This window comes from Ceratotherium simum, chromosome 5 (genome assembly GCF_057802395.1).
Source record: "Ceratotherium simum simum isolate JZ-2026a chromosome 5, ASM5780239v1, whole genome shotgun sequence".
Taxonomy (NCBI): Eukaryota; Metazoa; Chordata; class Mammalia; order Perissodactyla; family Rhinocerotidae; genus Ceratotherium; species Ceratotherium simum.
In genome coordinates this window covers 16,583,563-16,604,042 of record NC_141904.1, presented here as the reverse complement: position 1 = coordinate 16,604,042, position 20,480 = coordinate 16,583,563, and the positions used below count along the sequence as shown (strand labels likewise).

At 39.8% G+C, this 20,480-nt stretch overlaps 1 protein-coding gene across 5 annotated transcripts in view; it reads left to right on the top strand.

Annotated features, from left to right (window-relative positions):
* Nucleotides 1–20,480, top strand: part of PCCB (propionyl-CoA carboxylase subunit beta) — a 76,152-nt gene that overhangs the window by 50,976 nt on the left and 4,696 nt on the right. For 4 of the 5 annotated variants that reach the window (XM_087430531.1, XM_087430529.1, XM_087430530.1 and 1 more), the window contains 6 exons: nucleotides 2,263–2,386; nucleotides 15,227–15,334; nucleotides 15,588–15,688; nucleotides 16,076–16,174; nucleotides 17,164–17,263; nucleotides 18,262–18,578. In XM_087430531.1, coding sequence (XP_087286657.1) covers nucleotides 2,263–2,386; nucleotides 15,227–15,334; nucleotides 15,588–15,688; nucleotides 16,076–16,174; nucleotides 17,164–17,263; nucleotides 18,262–18,383 — 654 coding nt within the window. In that variant the 3' untranslated portion in view covers nucleotides 18,384–18,578. Of the gene's footprint in view, nucleotides 1–2,262; nucleotides 2,387–15,226; nucleotides 15,335–15,587; nucleotides 15,689–16,075; nucleotides 16,175–17,163; nucleotides 17,264–18,261; nucleotides 18,579–20,480 lie in introns of those variants that run through there. The other variant, XM_087430528.1, reaches the window with a different exon arrangement.

Sequence of the window (20,480 nt, the reverse complement as noted above, 5' to 3'; positions counted from 1 at the left end):
GAGTGAGATCTCTGAGAACTGATATGGAGTGATTCTCAGGAAATAATATTCAGTGAAGAAACTCAAAGTGCAAAAGAGTATCTGTAGTATGTTACTTTCCATCTAAGAAGGGGGAATTAAAACGATATGAATGTATCTGCTCATTTCTGCACCACACATGAAAGATAAATCCGAAAATAATGAGATTAATAACAAGGTGAGTGGAAGGGGTGGGGGAGTGACACTATCAAACTATATTAATAAGTTTACATATTAAAAAAATGAAAGACGGAGGGAGAACCTTTAAATGAAATAAAAACAAATGAACCTGTGTTTCAAATGAGTAACTTTCAGACACAGTATTTTGACTATATACCTTTAGTCTAAAGACAGAAATAGTTGTAAAGAAATACTGAATTTTAGTTACGTTTGTTTTGTTTGCAGTCATAGGGGTTAGCAAATCTGAAACTATTTTCTCTGTATTTGAGAATTGAATAAATAAATAAATACATTTTGAGGATAATGGGAATCAGATGTCCACTCCAGGAGAAAGGAGTTATGAATATGGAAAAGGGGAAAACTAGAATGTATCCTGTAGTTGAATTGGACTAGAATTGGAGTTATCAGTATGAACTCATGGTTTTCATATTACTTTTAGAAATAAGTTTGTGTCTGCGGATTTCCTAGTTCCTTCCTCTGGGACAGCTTCTTAGATGCAGACCCACACCCATACCCATACCCATTCTCCCTAAAAGGAACTTGGGCCCCTTGGAGAAATGGCTCATCACAGTCTTGAGGCAGGAAAAAATAAAAGATGAACCTGAAAGTAAGGTCATTCCAGCATGTAAGATAGGGCTCAAAGAATGATGGAGAAACATCAAAAGACCATAGGAGCCACCTTGAATGAGCTTGCACTGGCAAATATAGGACAATTTGAACATAAAATAATGATGGTAAAAGATTACAATCTACATAATAAAACAAGAATCCATAAGGTCATACTTGTGGATGATATAAGTAAGTAAATGAGAAAGGCAAAGACCTTTCTGACGGTAGAATGTGACTAATAAATGGAGAAGGAAGCGTGGAGTTAGAGAAATCACTGTTTGGCAACTAGCATGGCGGTAATTGGGTCAGGCAAGAATCATCAATGAATATTAAACTAGTGGGTGAAAGTTTGATGAAGAATAGGATTTTTATGTAGTTGCAAAATATTTCCCCACAAAATACTTATTAATTACAAATGGAAAAATAGTAACTCTAGAGGGAAGAAACCTGGCATATATCACCACCATTAATGGACAAATCGACGTCATGTGCTCTTGATGTGATTCACTGAGAGGGTCATTTCTGTGATACTTGGCCAAAAATGCCTAACCTGAAATTAAACATGAAGAAACATTAAACCCAAATAGATGGCAAATAACCAATCTGTGGAAAGATGTCATGATCATGAGAGACAAAGACTGAGGGAAACAAAGTAAAGGAGGCTAAAGAGACATGACCATTAAAAACACTAGGTGATCTTGAGTCAGAGTCTAGGACCAGAGTTTTGTTGCTATAAAGGATGAGATTGGAATAACTAAATAATATATGAGGTTTTTTAATAATTAAATAAAGTTTTATAATAGATAATAGTGTTAATTTCCTGATTTTGATAATATCACTGCAGTCATGAAATAGAATGTCCTTGTTGTTAGGAGATACACGCCAAGGAACTTAGAGGTAAAGAAGCGTCATGTCTGTAACTTACTCTCAAATGGTTCAGGAAAAAAAGTGTGTGTATATGTATCTGTGGAGAGAGAGAATGTATGTATGCATACACACACATAAATATAGAGAGAGAGATTGAGAGAGAAAGGGGGTAGGCAGGTAGGAAGGGAGAAGGAACGATAAAGCTTGTGTGGTAAAATGTTAATAAATGGGGAATGTGGGTGAAGGATATATAAAATTTTTTGTAGAACTTTTTGGGAAATTTTTATGTAAGTTTGAAATGATTTCAAAATAAGGTAAAAAAATATAATAAATAATGCCAAATTCAAATAGAACCTTTAAACAAGGGAGCGCTGGTTTATCCTCCCCAGCAGAGTGCAAGAAGGCTTTCTCCTCCAGCAGGGAGGAGGTGGTGTCTCTCTGCCTGTTGTTGTGCTTCCTCGGAGAACCTGCGGTGGTGTGGGAGCTAACCAGCCCTGTAATTCTGTAATCTCAATGTCTGTAATTCTGTAACATAATCATATCTTGTTCTTTATCATTTTGAGCTCAGGAGTAAATTTATCCCTGCAGGTTGTTGATGAACGAGAATTTTTTGAGATCATGCCCAATTATGCCAAGAACATCATTGTTGGTTTTGCAAGAATGAACGGGAGGACTGTTGGAATTGTTGGCAACCAACCTAAGGTGGCTTCAGGTAGGAGGGAGCAGCTCTTATAAACGTTGGGTGGTGGTTGGGGGCCAGGGCTGCCTGGGCCCACCATGTCTGCCTCTGCCTTCTCCTCAGACGAGGCCTTCCATGGCCAGCAAAAATCCCTCCAATAGATGTTGATGTAAAAGCTCCTTTCTCTTTTAATGTTAATTTCTCAAAATGCTTCTTTCATACTTCCCTATTTTTTCAGAGTTTATAGATAACTTTCCTCCTCAGCTTATACGGTCTTTACTTTTTCAGAGGTCTGCTTTCTGTCCTCTCTAGTTAGATTTATGACTCCACCACTGAACTGTGAGCTCCACGAGCGCAGGAGTGGTAGTGTCTTATTCACAGTTTATCTCCAGAGCCTTCAGTGGTGCCAGGTACATAGTTGGTGCATGACAAGTTAACAGCATCCTGCTGTGTCTGTGCCCCACAGCTTTCTGGTGATGTGACCAGACCTGAGTCACAGCCAGGGTGGGGACTCTTCCATGGCTGTGCTCTGAGTGGGGTGGGGACTGTGGGCACTGTGTTCCGCCTCACTATTTTCCTCCTTAGATTGTTTTGAATCCCTGTGTAGGATGAATATGCCCTCCCTTATTGACTCAGCTCCATCTTTTATTTCTGCCATGGCCATTTTTATGGGTCTTTAGAAAAGTAAATAAATATTTTTTACTGTGGTAAAATATATATAAATATTTTTTACTGTGGTAGAATATATATAACGTAAAATTTGCCATTTTAACCATTTTTAAGTGTATAATGCAGTGGCATTGATTACATTCACACTGTATGCAGCCATTACCACTATCTATTTCCAAAAAATTTTCAAATAACCCCACATAGAGACTCCTTTCCACTCTACCCCCAGCCCTTGGTAATCTAAGTCTACTCTGTCTCTGAATTTACCTATTCTAGATATTCCATATAAGTGGAATTGTACAGTATCTGTCTTATTTCACTTAGAAAACTGGTTTCAAGGTTCATCCATGTTGTAGCATGTATCAAAACTTCATTTTAACTTTTCATGGCTGAATAATGTTCCATTGCATGTCTATACCACATTTTGTTTAATCATTCATCTGTTGATGGACACTTGGGTTGTTTCCATTTTTTGGTTGTTTCAGATAATGCCACAGTGAACATTGGTGTACAAGTATCTGTTTGAATCCTTGTTTTCAGTTCTTTTGGGTATATACCTAGAAGTGGAATTACTGAGTCATGTGGTAATTTTATGTACATTTTTTTGAGGAAACACTACTGTTTTCCACAGCGGCTACACCATTTTACAATCCCCGCTAGCAATGCACAAAGGTTCCAATTTCTTTCCACTCTCTCCAACACTTGTTATTTTCTGGTATGTTTTGATAATAGCCATCCTATTGGGTGTGAAATATTGTCTCATTGTGGTTTTCATTTATGTTTCCTTAATGATTAGTGATGCTGAGCATCTTTTCATGTGCTTATTGGCCATTTGTATATCTTTGGAGAAATGTCTTTTCAAATCCTATGCCTGTTTTTAATTATTTGGCGTTTTTTGTTGTTGAGTTGTAGAAGTTCTTTATATATTCAGGGTATTAAACTCTTATCAGGTATATGATTTACAAATATTTTCTCCCATTCTGTGGGTTATCTTTTCACTTTTTTTCTTTTCTTTTTTTATTTTTGAGGAAGATTGGCCCTGAGCTAACATCTGTGAACTTAACTGTGTCACCGGGCTGGCCCCTGTCTTTTCACTTTCTTAATAATGCCATTTGATGCACAAAAGTTTTAAAATTTGATGAAGTTCAACTTCTCTCTCCTTTGTTTTTTGGTTGCTTGTGTTTTTGGAGTCATATCTAAGAGCCTATTGCCAAATCCAATGTCATGAAGCTTTCTACCTATGTTTTCTTTTAGGAATTTTATGCTTTTAGCTTTTTCTTTTAGGTTTGATCAATTTTTTTTTGTGAGAAAGATTGGCCCTGAGCTAACGTCTGTTGCCAATCTTCTTTTTTTTTCTTTTTTCTCCCCAAAGCCCCAGTACATAGTTGTGTATCATAGTTGTAGAGTCGTAGCTCTTCTACGTGGGATGCTGCCTGAGCATGGTTTGATGAACGGTGAGTAGGTCTGCACCTAGGATCTGAACTGGCGAACCCCGGGGCCGCTGAAGCAGAACACGTGAACTTAAACCACTATGTCACCGGGCTGGCCCCTAGGTTTGATCAATTTTGAGTTGATTTTTATATATGGTGTGAGTTAGGGGTCCAGCTTCATTCTTTTGCATACGGGAGTTCAGTTATCCCAGTACCATTTGTTGAATGGAATATTCTTTCCCTGTTGAATGGACTTGGCATCCTTGTTGAAAATCAGTGGGCTGCAGACATATGGATTTATTTCTGGACTCAATACTATTCCATTGGTCTATATGTTTTTGGTCTATATGTTTATCCATATGCTAGTACCACACTGTTTTGATTACTGCAGCTTTGTAGTAAGTTTTAATATTGGGAAGTGTGAGTCTTTTCACATTGTTCTTTTTTTTCAAGATTGTTTGGCTCTTTGGGGCCCCTTGCAATTCCATATGAATTTGAGTATTGGCTTTTCCATTTCTGCAAAAAATAGGCTGTTGGAATTTTGATAGGGATTGCGTTGAATCTGTAGATCACTTTAGGTAGTATTGACATCTTAACAACATTAAGTCTTCTGATCTATGAACACAGATGTCTTTCCGTTTATTTTGGTGTTCTTTTATTTCTTGCAGCAGTGTTTCATAGTTTTTAGTGTACAAGTCTTTCACCTCTTGGTTAAATTTGCTCCTAAGTGTTTTATTTTTTGAGACACTATAGTACTTGGAATTGCTCCCTTGATTACCTTTTTGAATTGTTCTTTATTGGTGTGTAGAAAGACAACTATGCAACTGATTTTTGTTTGTTGGTCTTGTAACTTGCACCTTTTCTAAGTTGGCTTATTAGCTTCAGTAGCTTTCTTATGCATTCTCTGGGATTTTCTATATATGGGATCATATTTTCTGCAAGTATCATTTTACTTCTTTCTCTCCAATTTGGATGTCTTTTATTATTTTTTTCTTGTCTAATTGCTCTGGCTAGAACTTCCAGCACAATGTTGAATAACAATGGTGAGAGCAGGCGTCCTTGTCTTCTTCCTGATCTTAGGGGAAAAACTTTGTCTTTCACCGCTGAGTTAGCTGTGGGTTTTTCGTATGCCCTTCATCATGTTGAGGAAATTTCCTTCTATTCCTAGTTTTCTGAGTGTTTTATCATGAAAGGGTGATAGATTTTGTCAAATGCTTTTTCTGTATCGAGATGATTGTGTAGTTTTTGTCCTTTGTTTTATTAATGTGTTGTATTACATTGAATGATTCTTGTGTGTTGAACCACTTTTGCATTCCTGGGATATATCTCACTTAGTCATGGTGTATAAGCCAGCCCTAGTGGTCTACTGGTTAAGATTTGGAGCTCTCACTGCCGAGGCCCAGGTTTATTTCCTGGTCAGGGAACCAAACCACTGATCTGTTGATTGTCACACTGTGGCTGCCACATGTTGCTGTGATGCTGAAAGCTATGCCACCACTATTTAAAATACCACCAGGGTCACCCATGGTGGACAGGTTTCAGCAGAGCTTCCATACTAAGACGTGGAAGAAGGACCTGACCACTCACTTGGGAAAACATTGGCCGTGAAAACCCTGTGAATAGTAGTGAAGCATTGTCTGATACAGTGCTGGAAGGTGAGAGTATGGTGCAAAAAGACCAGGCAGGGTTCCCCTCTGCTGTGCACAAGGTTGCTAGGAGTTGGAATTGACTTGATGGTTCTAACAACAACATGGTGTATAATTCTTTTTTTTAAAATAAACTTTAATTTTTAGAACTTTTTTAGGTTCACAGTAAAATTGAGTGGAAATTACAGAGGATTCTCATATACACCCTGCTCTCACACATGCACAGCTTACTCCACTATCAGTATCCTGAACCAGAGTAGTACGTTTGTTGCAGTTGATGAATGTACGCTGACACGTCATTATCACCCAAAGTCCATAAGTTTACATTAGAGTTTACTCTTGATGTTGTATATTCTGTAGGTTTTGATAAATGTATAATGATATGTATGCACCATTGCAGCATCATACAAAATGGTTTCACTGCCCTAAAAATCCTCTGTGTTTCAGCTATTCATCACTCTCTTCCCCCTAACCCTGATAACCCCTGGCAACCACTGATCTTTTTACTGTTCCCATAGTTTTATGTTTTCCAGAATGTCATATGGTTGCAATCATAGCCTTTTCAGATCAGCTTCTTCCACTTAGTAATATTCAGTTAAGTTTTCTCTATGTCTTTTCATGTCTTGATAACTCATTTCTTTTTTTTTTTTTAAAGATTTTATTTATTTATTTTTTTCCCCCAAAGCCCCAGTAGATAGTTGTATGTCATAGCTGCACATCCTTCTAGTTGCTGTATGTGGGACACGGCCTCAGCACAGCTGGAGAAGTGGTGTGTCGGTGCGTGCCCGGGATCCGAACCCAGGCCGCCAGTAGTGGAGCGCGCGCACTTAACCGCTAAGCCACAGGGCCGGCCCAGATAACTCATTTCTTTTTAGCATTGATTAATATTACGTAGTCTGGATGCCCCACAGTTCATTTATCTATTCACCTACTGAAGGACATCTCAGTTGCTTCCAAGTTTTGGCAATTATGAATAAAGCTGCTAAAAACATCTGCGTGGACATAAGTTTTCAGCTCATTTGGGTAAGTACTGAGGAGTGTGATTACTGGCTCACATAGTAAGAGGATGTTTAGTTTGTAAGAAATCACCAAATTGTCTTCCAGAGTGGCTGCGCCATTTTGCATTCCCACCAGCAATGAGTCAGAGCTCCTCTCGCTCCACATCCTTGTCAGCACTTGGTGTTGTCTGTGGTCTTGATTTTCGCCATTTTAATAGGTGTGTAGTGGTATCTCACGGTTGTTTTAATTCGCATTTCCCTGATGACATATGATGTGGAGCATCTTTTCATATACTTACTTGCCATCTGTATGTTTTCTTTGGTGAGGTATCTGTTCAGGTCTTTTGCCCATTTTTTAATTGGGTTGTTTGTTTTCTTTTTGTTGAGTGTTAAGAGTTCTTTTTATATGTTAGTTAGCAGTCCTTTATCAGATGTGTACTTTGTGAACATTTTCTCCCAGTCTGTAGCTGTCTTCTCATTCTCTGGACAGTGTCTTTTGCAGAGTAGAAGTTTTTAACTTGAATGAAGTGCAGCTTATTGATTATTTCTTTCATGGATCATGCCTTTGGTAGTGTATCTAAAAGGTTACTGCCATACCCAAGGTCACCTAGGTTTTCTCCTGTTATCTTCTAGGAGTTTCATAGTTTTGTGTTTTACATTTAGGTCTGTGGATCCATTTTGAGTTAATTTTTGTGAATGGTGTAAGTTCTTTGTCTACATTAATTTTTTTGCTTGTGGATGTCCAGTTGTTCCAGCACTATTTGTTGAAAAGACTATCTTTGGGCCGGCCCCGTGGCTTAGCGGTTAAGTGCGCACACTCCGCTACTGGTGGCCCGGGTTCGGATCCTGGGCACACACCAACGCACCGCTTCTCCGGCCATGCTGAGGCCGCGTCCCACATACAGCAATAAAAAAGGATGTGCAACTATGACATACAACTATCTACTGGGGCTTTGGGGAAAAAAAAAAAGGAGGAGGATTGGCAATGGATGTTAGCTCAGAGCCAGTCTTCCTCAGCAAAAAAGAGGAGGCTTAGCATGGATGTTAGCTCAGGGCTGATCTTCCTCACAAAAAAAAAAAAAAAAAGACTATCTTTCATGATATTGCCTTTGCTCCTTTTTCCAAGATCAGTTGATCAGTTGATTATATTTATGTGGGCCTGTTTCTGGGGTCTCTATTTGTTCTTTTGCCGATACCACGCTGTCTTGATTACTGTAGCTTTATGGTAAGTCTTGTAATTAGGTGTTGTCGGTCCTCTAACTTTGTTTTTTAATCTTGTGTTGGCTATTCTGGATCATTTGCCTCTCTATATAAACTTTGGAATCAGTTTGTTGATATCCACAAAACAACTTGTTGGGATTTTGATTGGAATTGCATTAAATCTGAAGATCAAATTGGAGCAAAATGACCTTTTGATGATATTGAGTCTTCCTACCCATGAACATGGAATATCTCTCCATTTATTTAGGTCTTTCATTTCGTTCATCTGAGTTTTGTAATTTTCTTCATATAGATCTTGTATGTGTTTTGTTAGATTTATGCCTACATATTTCTTTTTTTTTTAAAGATTTTATTTATTTATTTTTCCCCCAAAGCCCCAGTACATAGTTGTCTGTCATAGCTGCACATCCTTCTAGTTGCTGTATGTGGGATGCGGCCGCAGCATGGCTGGAGGAGTGGTGCCTCGGTGCGCACCCGGGATCCGAACCCGGGCCGCCGGCAGTGGAGAGCACGCACTTAACCGCTAAGCCACGGGGCCGGCCCTGCCTACATATTTCTTTTTTTTGGATGGTGTGCTAATGTTAATGGTATTGTGTTTTTAGTTTAGAGTTCATTGCTGGTGTATAGGAAAGCAATTGACTTTTGTATATTTGTATCCTGCAACCTTGCTAAAATTACTTATTAGTTCCAGCAGTTTTTTGGGTCAATTTTTGGGATTTCCTAATAAACGATTATGTCGTCTGTGAGCAAGGACAGTTTGATTTCTTCCTTCCTTTTATATATTTTCTTTTCTTGTTTTATTGTATCAGTTAGGACTTGCAGAACAATTTTGAAAAGGAGTGGTGAGAGAGGACAGTCTTGCCTTGTAGCTGATCTTAGTGGGAAAGCTTCTAGTTTTTCAGTTTCATATGATATTAGCTGTAGGTTTTTTGTAGATATTCTTATCAAGTTGAGAAAGTTCTTCTGTATTCCTAGTTTGCTGAGAGTTTTTATCATGAGTGGGTGTTGGATTTTGTGAATGCTTTTTCTGCATCTATTGATACGTTCATGTGATTTTTCTTCTTTAGCCTGTTGATGTAATGGATTACATGAACTGATTTTCTTTTTTTTTTTTTAATTTTTACTTATTTCTTTTTCCCCCAAAGCCCCAGTAGATAGTTGTATGTCAGCTGCACATCCTTCTAGTTGCTGTATGTGGGACGCGGCCTCAGCATGGACGGAGAAGCAGTGTGTCGGTGCGCACCCGGGATCCAAACCCGGGCCGCCAGTAGCAGAGCATGCACACTTAACCGCTAAGCCACGGGGCCGGCCCCATGAACTGATTTTCAAATGTTGAATCAGCCTTGCATACTTGGGATAAATTCCGCTGTATAATTATTTTTATACATTCCTGGATTTGGTTTGCTAATATCTTGTTGACGGTTCTTGCATCTGTGTTCATGAGAGACATTGGTCTGTAGTTTTCTTTTCTTGTAATGTCTTTGCCTGGTTTTGATATTAGGGTAATGCTGACCTCAGAATGAGTAAAGAAGTATACCCTCCCATTCTGGAAGAGATTGTAGATGTTTTGTAGAATTCACCAGTGAACCTTTCTGGGCTTCATTTGTTTTTTAAATCATGTAAAAAATAAAAAATGGTGTTACAAACCAAAAATAAAATAATACTGGCTTTTATATTTCTATCCATGTAGTTTTCTTTATTGGAGATCTTTATTTCTTCATATAGCTTTGCAATACTGTCTAGTATCCTTTCATTTCAACCTGAAGGACTCCCTTTACCATTTCTTGTAGGGCGGGCCTAGTGATAATGAGCTCCTCAGCTTTTATTTATCTGGTAATGTCTTATTAGTCCTTCATTTTTGAAGGACAGTTTGCCAAATATAGACTTCATGGTTGACAGTTTTATTCTTTCAGCACTTTAAATATGTTATCCCGTTATCTTCTGGCCTTCATAGTTTCTGCTGAGAAATCAATTGATAATCTTATTGAGGATCCCTTGTATGTGATAAGTCACTTCTGTCCTGCTACTTTCAAGATTCTGTTTTTGTTTTTTGACAGTTTGACTGTAATGGTCTCAGTGTGTGTCTGTTTGAGTTTATTCGACTTGGAGTTAGAGTTTCTTGGATTTGTGGCTTTATGTCTTACATCAAACTTGGGAAGTTTTTGGATATTGTTTCTTCATATCTCTCTGCCCTTTCCTGCCTCTTTTCTCCTTCTGGTACTGCTGTGCTGTATATATTGGTTCACTTGACTGTATTCCATAGGTCCTTTAGTCTCTATTCACTTCATATTTTCTTTTCTTTCTGCTCCTCAGACTGGATAATTTAAAGAGTCTTATCTTCAAGTTTCCTGATTCTTTCTTCTGTCTCCTCAAATCTGCTGTTGAGCCCTTGTAGTGAATTTTTCATTTTAGTTATTGTACTTTTCAGCCCCAGAATTTTTGTTAGGTTCCTTTTTATAATTTCTGTCTCTTTATAGATAGTGTCATTTTGTTCAGACATTGTTTTCCTGATTATTTAGTTCTTTGTTCATGTTTTCCTTTACCTCTTTGAGCATATTTATGACAGTTGTTTTAAAGTCCTTGTCTAATAAGTTCCATGTCTGGGCTTCCTCAGGGACAGATTCTGTCAATTTATTTTGTTCATTTGAATGGCTATACTTCCCAGTTTCTTTGTATGCCTTGTCATTTTTTGTTGAAAACTGGACATTTGAATATTATGTGATAACTCTGGAAATCATGTTCTCCCCCTTTTCCAGGGTTTGTTGTTTTTTTGATTGTTGAAGGCTATAGTAGTCCATTTGTCTAGTGACTTTTCCCAACTATTTTGCAGAGACTGTGTTCCTTGTTGTGTGGTCACTGAAGTGTTTGTTCCTTAGCTTGTGTCCAGCTAGTGTTTTGACAGATTTACTTGAACACCAGGTGTTAAAACAGACAGACAAAAAAATATCTCTCCTAGTATTTGTGAATTGGCTCTGTGCTGGGGCTCTCCTTCAACATTTAGCCTAACTTAAACTGAGTTTAGGGATCAGCCCGAGGTTAAAGCTTAAGGTCTTCTCACAGTTTGTTTTGTAATGTTGTGTTTTCATTTTTATTCATCTCAAGGTATTTTCTAATTTCCCCTTCTCAGGTCTTTTCTGAGTATGCACCTAGGCATACCTGTTTTTTCCTACAATCCCCTGTATACATAGGTGCTCTTGAATGCCCTAATTTCCCAAAGAAACTCTCTCCCTGGCTTTCTTCCCCCTGGGCCTTAGGTGGTTTCAACTATAATCTTTTGCCCCAGATGTCTGCAGGTTGTTCCTTTGCCTTACAGTGTTTTTGAGCAATACCTGCCACGTTTCTGGCCTGGGTGAGTTCCGAGTTAGATGAAACAGAGATGAAAGCTCTGAGTATTTCAGGCAGCCCCAGACAAGTTAGAACAGACCTACATGAACATTTGTGACTGAGGTTGTCTTTGCTGCCTGTAGAACCAGCGAGAGTGTGGAGCAGGTGTAATTAAAAATGCCACAAAGATTTTCCAGTGTTTTTAAGTTGCCTTTTTCTTGATTCAGCTTTCATTTTTCATTTAAAAAACCTTTGCCTGTTCCAGAGTTTTGACAAAATTGGTTCTGACAGTCTCTGCTTATTTTTTGATGTTTCTTTTGGAGGACAGGAGCTTGGAGCTGCCTACTCCACTATTTTTTTTTTTAGAAAAAGTGTTTAGGAATTGACACATACTGAAAATGCATTTTGTTCCTATAGTAGGTTCTCACCTGTTGACTTATCCCTTCAGTTCTTCCTCCTAGTGTGTGCTTGACATGATTTCCTGTCTGCTGAAAGATCTTTCTTGTCCCGTGACTGTATCTGCAGGTTCTGGTGCCCTGTAGCAGAAATTGACTTTCACAAGCCTGCTTTTTAAGAAACTGCTGGCTTGTCCTGGGAACTTTATCTACAAATGCTAGGATGTCTACCCCAGGGGTACACCCCAGCTCTGGCTGGAGTCTGAATACTTGGTTCCGTTGTGGTTCCTTGACTTACCTCTTTCTTGACTCAGTAATTCTTTTTGATGTTTATGGAGTGGCAAGGTATGGAAGTTCAGTACATCACTGCTTTTTTGAAGAAAGCCTCATTCATTTCATTGACTTGTTCATTGCCTCTCTGTTACTAAAAGGCAGCCTCAGAGACTCACAGAGGAGGCCTCCATTCTGGTTCTCATTTTTTCTTTGTAGGAATTAGCCAGGGCTCATTGGGCACTCTGGATGCCAGGCACTCTGACAGGCCTGGGAAAGCCTGATAAGGCCAAGCCCCTCGACCTGGGGCCCACTCCATGGCAGCTCAGGGCCACAGGTTTTCCATTTCTGACTGTGTTAATTTCCCTAACGGTTGCATTTTGTTTTGGTTGTCACAGCTCATCTTTTTTTCAGTTTGGTTTTTATCCTAGCCTTTTTGTACTTTTTGCAGTTTCTTAATTTAGAATTGTCTTCATCTTGGGACTCATCATTCAGATTCTTTATTTCAGGTCATTAACATATACTTTGAATAGAGAGGGAGGAGGGGAGATTTAAAAGAATTTTTTTTATTGAGTTATAATTTACACACAATAAAATGTACAGCTTTTAAGTTCCCGTTTTGATGGGTTTTGACAATTTGACAGTTGTATACAACCTTGTAATCACCGTCCAATACAAGATGTGGAACATTTCTGTCATCTGCAAAATGCATTTGGCAAGAGGGAAGTTTCGCCTATTTTTTTTTTTTTTGAGTTGTTTATCTTTTCATTGTTGATTTCTAGAGTTCTTTATATATTTTGGATGAGTCCTTTGTCAGATATACATATTGCAAATATTTTTTTCCTGGTCTGTGTCTTGCCTATTCAGTTAATTAATGGTGTCTTTTGAGTCATATTATTTAAAAATTTTGATAGTCCCATTTATTGATGTTTTTACTTGTGATTAGAATTTTTTGTGTCCTGTCCAAGAAATCTTTGCTTCCTACAGATTGCAAAGATAGTCCTGTATTATTTTCTAGGAGCTCTGTAGTCTGAGTTTTAAGATATATGATCCATTTTGAATTAATTTTTGTGTACAGTTTATAGAGTGAAACAGGAGTCTACATTCATTTTTTCCATACAGATATTTAATTGTTCCATCACCATTTGTTAAAAAGACTTCTTTTCCACATTGAATTGTTTTGGTGCCTGGTCTAAAGTTAGTTGTCTGAGTCTATTTTTTCACAATCTATCCTGTTTCATTGTTGCTTTTGTCTACCTCTATGCTTATGCCATACTGTCGTGATTACTGTAGCTTTGTAGTTCTCAGTGGTTCTCAACCTGGGGCAATTTTGGTATCCTGGGGACATTTGGCAGTGGTGGAAACATTTTTGGTTGTCACAGGTGGGGTTGGTGGGGGTGTGCTACTGGCATCTAGTGGGTAGGGGCCAGGGATGCCATTAAACATCCTATATGCACAAGACAAACCCCCACAACAAAGAATTGTCCAGTCCAAAATGTAGATAGTGCCAGGGTTGCGAAACCCTGCTTTGTAAGTCTTAAAGTCAGCTAGTATAAGTCTTCCAATTTTGTTCTTTTTTTTTTAATACTGTTTTGACTATTCTTTCTCCTTTGTATTACTGTATGAATTTTAGAATCTGCTTATCAATTTCTACAAAAGAACCTCCTATGATTTTGATAGGAATTACTTGAAAATATAGATCTGTCGAGTATGTATAGCTATTAAACTTTAAATCTAAAATAACTAAAATAGTATAAATAAATACAGTTAAATACAATTAGAAACTTAGTTTCTCGGTTTACTAGCCATGTTTCAAGTGCTCAATAGCCACATGTGGCTAGTGGCTGCCATCGAATAGCACAGCCAGAGAACATTTCCCTCATCATAGAAAGTTCTTTTGGACAGCACTGATATAGATCATTTTGGAGATTGATTTATTCTTCTGATCCATGAGTATATAAGTTTTTTTGTAGATAATCTTTATCAGCTAGTAGAAGTTCCATTATATTACAAGTTTACTACTAGTTTTTAATTAAGAATGCATATTGAATTTTTTCAGATGTTTTTTTCTCTATCTATTGAGATGACCATATGATTTTTCTCCTTTATTTAATAATTCCATTGGTTTTCACATATTAAATCAACATTGAATTCTTGGGATTAATCCCACTTGGTCATGATGCTTTAGTGTTTTTATATATTGCTGGATTTGATTTGATAATATCTTAAGAATTTTTGCATCTATGTTTATGAAGGATTTTGGTCTGCATTCTTCTCTTATAATGTCCTTATTTCATTTTGGTATCAGGCTAATGCTGGCCTCAAAGAATATGTTGGGAACGGTTTTAGGAAGAGAGATTTACTAGTAATTGAACTCTTTACTCTGTGCCACTTTACAATACCATCTCTTTTAATCCTTACAACTATGGTAGGAGGTAATAACATCCTTACTTCGTAGGTGAGGACCCTCAGACTCAGAAAGGTAAAGTAATTACGCAGGGACACATAGCTATAATTGGTGGAGCTAGAATCTGATTCTAAGCTACGGGGACTTGCTAAGACTAACCTCTGAATGATACCTCCCACTGCTGGTTCCACCAGGGTCAGCCAGGCTGTGCCTCAGATGGCAGCAGTCCTTCAGTTTACAAGGCAGAGCCTGGCCACCCCTACGGGCTATGCTCCCAGCAAGAGAGTCCTTGAGGCTGAGGCCACTCCTGGGCCCTCTTTGGCCAGTGCCAGGTGGGTTCTCCTGACTTCCCTGATTTTCCTGGAGTGTGAGGGTTCTTCTTTACCATTGTCTGATGAGGAGACTTGGTACCTCCATAGAAACCAGCTCTGGATGGTTGCTGAGGGCACATTTCCATTGTGGGTGGAACTAGGAATTGCTCATAAGCTCAGCATGGATAATCTCTCTTTATAGGATGCTTGGATATTAATTCATCTGTGAAAGGAGCTCGTTTTGTCCGATTCTGTGATGCGTTCAATATTCCACTCATCACTTTTGTTGATGTCCCTGGCTTTCTGCCTGGTAAGTCACTGACAGAGGTGGGGGCCAGGAGAGGTGGTTTTGCCCAGTGAGGCACCCACTTTATTTGGAGATCTTCTTGCAAAATTTCCCTAAGTGACTTCTCCATATTTTGGGTATCTAGAAGATGGGGCTGTGTAAGGGGTGGCCCTCTCCTGACCCTTTGGGGAGCAGGGGAAGTCTGCACAGCTGAGAGTGGCAGGCAAGCCTTTTGAGGACTTTTGTGGGTATCTGGTAACTCTTCCTCATGACCTAGGCACAGCACAGGAATACGGGGGCATCATCCGGCATGGCGCCAAGCTTCTCTACGCATTTGCTGAGGCAACCGTGCCCAAAGTCACAGTCATCACCAGGAAGGTGAGGAACTCACATTGGAAGCTGCGAGCCCACTCACTCCCAGCAGCATGGCCATTGTTGGAGGTCTAAAAAAGGTCTCGTGAGGACAGCATTTACAGCTCTGCAGACACACCCTGCAGAGATGTCCGTGTTGTCTCGGGAACTGGAAGCAGCTGGGAAAAACAATGAACATTAACTGTGAAAGGCCTCTGGGCTGCGCCCATGTGTTCTCTGCTCTGGCTCCCTGGCTTCACAGACGTTGGGCCTTCAGTAGTCCAAGAGGGCTATTCTCGCTTTTCATCCTCATTTCATTTGGCTTCCTGGGGTCTTTCAGGAGGAAAGGACAGATCATCAGGACATGATCTGGTTGCCTCAGGCTGTAACATTCAGCATTTGGGTCTGTTCTAGGCCTATGGTGGTGCCTATGATGTCATGAGCTCCAAGCACCTTTGTGGTGACACCAACTATGCCTGGCCCACAGCAGAGATTGCAGTCATGGGAGCAAAGGTGAGGACCTCTAGCTTTCCTTTTTCCTGGGTCTAGTACTCTCCCAGCAGGAGCTCAGAGCACAACTGGGAAATGTTGGAGCGGGGTCAGGACTCCAGAGCATTAAGGCCTAGACCTTGGCAAGTCTCCTTCCTGGGGCCCCAGGGCCAGCTCTGCCTCCTGTCTTGTACTCTCACTTCAGGCACATGCTAGTGTCGTCATGCTCAGCGTGGGAGGGGCCCAGAGTGGGTTTTGAGATTGTTATAAAGGGGAAAAGGTTGCGTCAGCTGAACTAGCTTTTGGGAGGATTGGACATCCCCCCAACCACATCTCATCTCCCAGGGAGGGTCCCAGAGCTACTCCTTTCAGCCCGTAGAAGCTGAACTGTAGTTCTGACCCTAGTGACTCCGGGTAAGGTACTTTCCTGCTGCTCAGCCTATTCCCCACTTCTTTCCTGCTTTGAAATAGCTGTTGGAATTAAACCAGATAACTCGTGGGGTCCCCCTGAGCTGACGTTTAGGGGTTATGATGTGAAGGCCCATCTTTCAGTTCCTCATACTTCTACATTTGCAGTTCAGTCTGTTCTTCTCTGGCCACTGAATTGTGTACTCAGGGCTCAGGATAATGAAAAAGGAAAACAGCATTTTACTTCCCCCTGATGCAGGGGACCATGGATCTAATAGTGGAAAATTGGCCAAAAATCTTGGCCTCAAAGAAGAATAAGTGCAATTGGAGAGGGTAGGTTGGAATCTGGGGAGACAAGCTGCTGACTTTGCCTGGGCTGCCTGTCATTGGGGCCACAGCTGAGTGTGCCATCACACAGCCCCTGGAATCATGATGGTTGACTCCAGGCAGTGCCTGCCTCTATGCCCTGGCACCTGGAGCTGGCACTTCTCTCCAGTACACTTTGATTTACCAAAAGTTCACAACCACAGACAGTGATAGGGAGTTAAGGGAGGTCTGCCCAAGTTGGGACCTCCAGCGAAGTTCATTAACTCCTCTCATGACAGGGTGCTGTGGAGATCATCTTCAAAGGGCACGAGAATGTGGAAGCTGCGCAAGCAGAGTATATTGAGAAGTTTGCCAACCCTTTTCCTGCAGCAGTGAGAGGTAGGGACTGTGGTGGGGATGGCAGCTTTGTTTTGGGGGGCACTTGGTCATTCTTTTACTCCAAAAAGTCTCACATAGCTGCCTTTTGCCCTTACAGTTGAATCTGGAGACTGGTGAGGGTTGGGTTGTCCCTGGGCAGTCATCACTTAAGGGCAATGGGGCCTGGAATAGGCTGCTTTGGTAACCAGGATCAAAACAACATTGCTGAAATGACTAAATTTCTTAGTGTGGTTCCAGTTACCTAGTACTGTTTAAAAATCTACCCCCAAAACAGTGGCTTAAAGCAACCTTTTTTTTTTTTTTTTGATCATGGTTCTGCGAGTCAGTGATTTGATCTAGGCTCAGCTGGTCTTCCCTGGGATCAGTCATGCAACTGTAGTCATCTGGTGGCTTGAGTGGGGCTGGATAGTCCAAGATGGCCTCACTTACGTGGTTGGTGCTGGCTGTCAGCTGGACTCGCTCTCCACTTGGTTTCCTGTTCTTAAAGAGGCTAGTCCACGCTTCTTGATGTGGCATCCTGAGGGAGCGGGAGGGTGAGAGGGGAAGCGCCAGGCACCTTGAGGCCTAGATTTGGAAGTTACATAGTGTTCCTTTTGCCACATTCTGTTGGCCAGGTGAAGGAATAGAACCCACTTCTTGATGGGAGGACTGGAAAAGTCACATTGCAGAAGGACTTGTATATAAGGATTTGAGGAATTTTAGCCATTTTTGAAAATACAAGTGTATTTTCTTAATTTTATTTCCCATCGAATTCATCTTGGCAGAGAGGGGTCAAATTTTCCTTTTCTTGCCAAGTGCTCCAAGGACAGAAATTGAGGGCCTGCCAGAGGAGCAAGGGATGCAGAAGAGGGTTCACAGGGCCCAGCCCTTCTTTTATCAAGTGGGGCCCTGCTCACACTGTTGGCCCAGAGATGGTGCCCAGGCACACAAGCACAAGATTGGGGGAGTGGCATCATTGAGGATGCAGATGATCTACTTCCTTTTCTGTGCTTCACCAGGGTTTGTGGATGACATCATCCAGCCTTCCTCTACACGTGCCCGAATCTGCTGTGACTTGGATGTCTTAGCCAGCAAGAAGGTGCAGCGTCCTTGGAGGAAACATGCAAATATTCCATTGTAAATGAATCAAATGAAAAGAAACAAAGAGCTAATTACTGCCTGGCCATTCACACTGATCCCTGCCATTTGCAATCATGAAACCTGGGAATCCAAATACTAGTAATAACTTGCAGTGGCTAAGTTTATTAAATTCCAGAAAGATTTCATTTGTCCCTTACTGTAAAATTATTTGCTTTATTAAAAATCTTAACTGGTATTTTTTGAGCATAAATTTCATTTTTTATGATAGAAATCTGAAAAATCAAGAAAACTACAAAGAAAACAGTATAGTATTGTCACCTAGAGCTGACCCTTATTTGACACCTTTTCTTTTTTCCCCCCCAGAATTATTTTTTTCCCATTGGTGAGATAATAAGCTTTTAGGGCAAAGTACTTATCTGCTTAGGCTTCAGTTTCTTTACTTTTAAATAGTATGCCCTATCTTTAATTCCTCCAGGAATTGTTGAGGATTAAATGAGATGTTTGCTTTTTTGTGTGTGGGTGTGTCTAGCAGAATAGATGCTCAGTAAGGTGTAATACCCTATATTAAGTTCTTTCCAGAAATGTTCTCACATTTTATTTATTTTTTTTAAAGATTTTATTTATTTATTTTTTCCCCCCAAAGCCCCAGTAGATAGTTGTATGTCATAGCTGCACATCCTTCTAGTTGCTGTATGTGGGACACGGCCTCAGCATGGCCTGAGAAGCGGTGCATGGGTGTGTGCCCGGGATCCGAACCCCGGGCCGCCAGCAGCGGAGCGCGTGCACTTAACCACTAAGCCACGGGGACGGCCCCTGTTCTCGCATTTTAAAAACCTATTTTGGAAATTTTCAAACTTACAGAAATGTTGTAAGACTTGTATTGTATGCCCTTCACCTAGATTCTCCAGTTCTTAACATTTTTTATGTTTGCTTTAGCTCTTCCATAAATTTATAATTATTATTTTTATTAACCCAATTTGAGCATAAGTTGCAGAACCATGACCCTTTGTCCCCCAAAATGTCAATGTTTATTTCCTAGGAAACAAGGCTCCTTGTCTTGTTAGTCTTTCATGACATTGACATTTTTGAAGAGTGTTCACCAATTATTTTGTAGAATGTCTCTCGGTTTGGATTTATCTGATTGTTTCTGGATGTTTAGATCCAGGTAAGATTAATACATAAGAGGTTCTTTCTGTGTATCACATTAGGAAGCACATGATAATTTTTCCCATTATTGATGAAACTGATCATTTGGTTAAGGTGGTGGCTGTAAAAGTTGCCATTTTCTCTTTGTAATTAATAACTAATCTAGGGAGCATTCTTTAAGCTTGTCTGTCAACAAACTTTTATCCAGTACTTTTAGTATCCATTGATGATTCTTGCCTCAATCAGCTGTTCTGTGTTGACTGTAAACAGATGTTGGATTTCTAACCCTGTCATTATGTCTCCATTTATTAGTTGGTACTCTACTGGAAGGAAGAGCTTCCTCTTCCCGTTTTAATTTTTTTAGTATCAGTTTAGGCTCATGGATTTTTTTTTTTTTTCCTGAATAGTTTATTTTTCTTACTATGCCATCACCATCAAGTTTTCACGTTACACTAGTTTGTTACATTTTTCTCGTTGTCTCATCCATACTCTACCCCAAGTTTCTTGCGATTGGGATCCTTTTATTATTCATAATTGAAATCTATGCTTGGTATGTAGTAGGTGTTTCATAAATGTTTGTTTTAGTGAATGAATATATTTATCGGTCCATCAAGGAAAAATACAGACTCGTGAATTCTTTTAAAATTTAATGTGTTATTTATTTTGATGCTCAGGATTTCCTGATTTGACCAGTGGGTGCTCCGTCAGGCTGGTTCCTCCATCCTTTTGAAATGTCACAATAATTTTTTCCACACTTCTTTATTTTTTGACACAGAATAATGTACCAGGCTCCTCTTATATTTTCCTTGCCCAGCCCTGGAATCAGTGAATTCACCAAGAGCCCTGGTTTCTTTTAGTAGATGTCATTTAGAAGATAAAATTGGCACTAGATGTTTGCACTGATACTGGGGTGTCATTGCTTCTAGGTATTTTCAGCAAGCTAGGAAATATTTATACAAATATGTTTATGTATATATATGGGGAATAGGTA